The sequence below is a fragment of the Nanorana parkeri genome, unplaced genomic scaffold, assembly GCF_000935625.1.
Source record: "Nanorana parkeri isolate BGI_ZX_2015 unplaced genomic scaffold, ASM93562v1 scaffold231, whole genome shotgun sequence".
In the NCBI taxonomy this organism is placed as follows: Eukaryota; Metazoa; Chordata; class Amphibia; order Anura; family Dicroglossidae; genus Nanorana; species Nanorana parkeri.
Genome location: NW_017306499.1, coordinates 918,738 through 921,160, shown reverse-complemented (window position 1 = coordinate 921,160; position 2,423 = coordinate 918,738). Strand labels below are relative to the sequence as shown.

At 41.8% G+C, this 2,423-nt stretch overlaps 1 protein-coding gene across 1 annotated transcript in view; it reads left to right on the top strand.

Moving 5' to 3' along the window:
* CCDC66 (coiled-coil domain containing 66) overlaps nt 1-2,423 on the top strand; it is a 37,789-nt gene that overhangs the window by 20,090 nt on the left and 15,276 nt on the right. Inside the window, exon 10 of the mRNA XM_018556274.1 lies at nt 672-907. Coding sequence (XP_018411776.1) covers nt 672-907 — 236 coding nt within the window. The remainder of the gene's footprint in view (nt 1-671; nt 908-2,423) is intronic.

The window sequence follows — 2,423 nt, the reverse complement described above, 5'->3', positions numbered from 1 at the left end:
TGAGATCTACCAATGAAAAAACACATGCATTCAGGGGGCGGGGGGGGGGGGGGGGGGGGGTGAAAGGGTTAAATAACTGTCCCATAATTTAATGAACTACTTTCTGATTGCTGTGATTGTCACTCTGGTTGGCTATGTACATTGTGCCTGTAATTACAGATCACAGCCATTCATTCGTTACATTGGCCACCCACGTGTGGTTTCTGCAGATACTTAGAAATACATATCTACCTCCCTTGCTTTGCTGTTATTTTAGAATTTGGCAGTCTGGAAGGTGGTTGAAGGACAAGTGCCGCCAGGCAAATTTATTGCAAATATAAAACTTTTCAATGTTCTTTTGCTTTCACCTGAGAGCTGTACTGGGATCATCAATAGTCCCGTTTTTACTTTTAATGGTCCACTTGTATACAGTGTATTCAGCAGATAACACTAATTCTTTCTGCACTAGCACTGTAAACAGAACACAGGCATTGTGAGAGGGGGCAGGTCGTTCCTTCACAATTTTAGAACATCGTTGTATAGCTTCACTGTGGCATCTAAGGCGTGCAGAACAAAGGAACTGACAAAAATGAAGACACTTGTTTGGGGTGGGGGGTCGGAAGGGGGGATTCTTTTACAGTGACATAGTCCTATTTTGATTACTAATTTTTCTGTCATCTTACATTTTTTAGGCTGAGCAACAGGATCTCTGGGCAATGCATTTTGATTCATTTAAGAAGGTGGTGGATAATCAAACTCCTGTGTATCAAAACACTGCTGATGTTCAGCTGTCTGCAAATCCTTCTTCCTCATTGGAACCAGGACTAGCAGAGTATCAGCGGACTCCTGCTTTAACTGATGTCCAGCAAGAACAGCCAGAAACAAGGATGTCAACAGAGGAAGAATATTTTCACAGTCAGAAAGCGGGGTAGGTATGACCCATCTAGCCTGAAGCAAAGTTATCTGGGGCAACTGTCAGTATGAAGTTCTGCCCAGGGGAGATATGATTTGTATTAGAGGTGCACCGAAATGAAAATTTCAAAACCGAAATGAAAAAAAAAAGTCAGGCCGAAACCGAAAATGTTTTTGATTCTAACTTTTTACATCATTTTTCTAACATTTTATTTTTTTTATAAACTTTAAAAAAAAATGTTTATTTTATTTTTATTAATTTCTATTAAATATTTTAATTTTTTACTTCTAGAGGCTTTGGGGAAATATCGGAGGTCTAAACAGACCCCTGATATTTCCCTTTTTAAAATAGAAAAAGAGATTGAGGACTTTGTGTCCTTCAAATCTCTTTTTCTGCAGCCCCATGTTATCAATGAACAGGAATCCTCTATGCTGAGTGTTCCTGTTCATTGATAACATGAGGACAGAGTATGTTTACTATAACCACAATCATGAATGAACAGGAGGTGATGTAAATCACTTCCCATTCATTCATAATTGGTGATATAGTAAACATACTCTGTCCTCAATTATTTACAAACACTCAGCAATAGCTGATCACCAACTGCTTCTACCTGCTCTCCATCCTGACAGCTGTCACAGGAGGCTGAGCGAGCGGTGCAGGGAGGAGAGCTCAACCTCCTGTGCACGCTGGCTGTCTCCGCCCCCACACCGCTCTTCCGATCTGTGCCAGGAGGCTGAGCCGTGTGGGAGGAGAGACGCCGCCCGCTCACAGCACTCGGCCGGCCGTCACCGTTTCTCTCCTCCCCGCGGGGACACAGAGCAGCGCCCAGCGGGGAGGAGGGAATAGGATACACCACTATATCGGCAAGAAAACGGCACTTTCGGCATTTTAGCAAAAGTGCAATTTTCGGCCGATATATCGATGCATCCCTAATTTTTATGTTGGGACATTCAGTCGCTAACAGTTCCGTTAAAATCTGATGTATTAATCTAATAAAGTTGCTTTTGCCAATATCCCAGTCATATTTGAACCTTCATGGCAGGTTTGAATATAGTTACTAAAGGGAATTAGCTAAGCCTGTAGTGTTAATTTAAATGTTATGTGACCCTTTGCAGAATAGAACATTATTCTATCTAAGAAACCAATGATTATCAATGAAGAAAATTCAGCTAAAACATGAGTACAAAATGAAGTGTTCCTTATAAAAGCACATTTATTTTTAGGCAGTTTTTTTATAGTGTTGTTCTTTTGCAGCCCATGCTTACACTTTCTCTAATAATAGAAGCAACCTGCCATTGCTGAGGCAACCAGTGTCAGAGTTCCCTTCAAATCTGACATTTGCCAGTCCAGCCTCCCACACTCTCTGCCTTCTAATTATGCAGTGTTTGGCCTCGGGTAATTGACAAGCAATCGTCACGTGTGAGGTGACCTGTGACCTTCCAGCTAAAGTGTCAGGCTTTGATACAGTAAGCAGGGCTTAATAATAGGGGGGGGGGGGGGTTGCATCTGAAATGAGGAAGCCTGTATA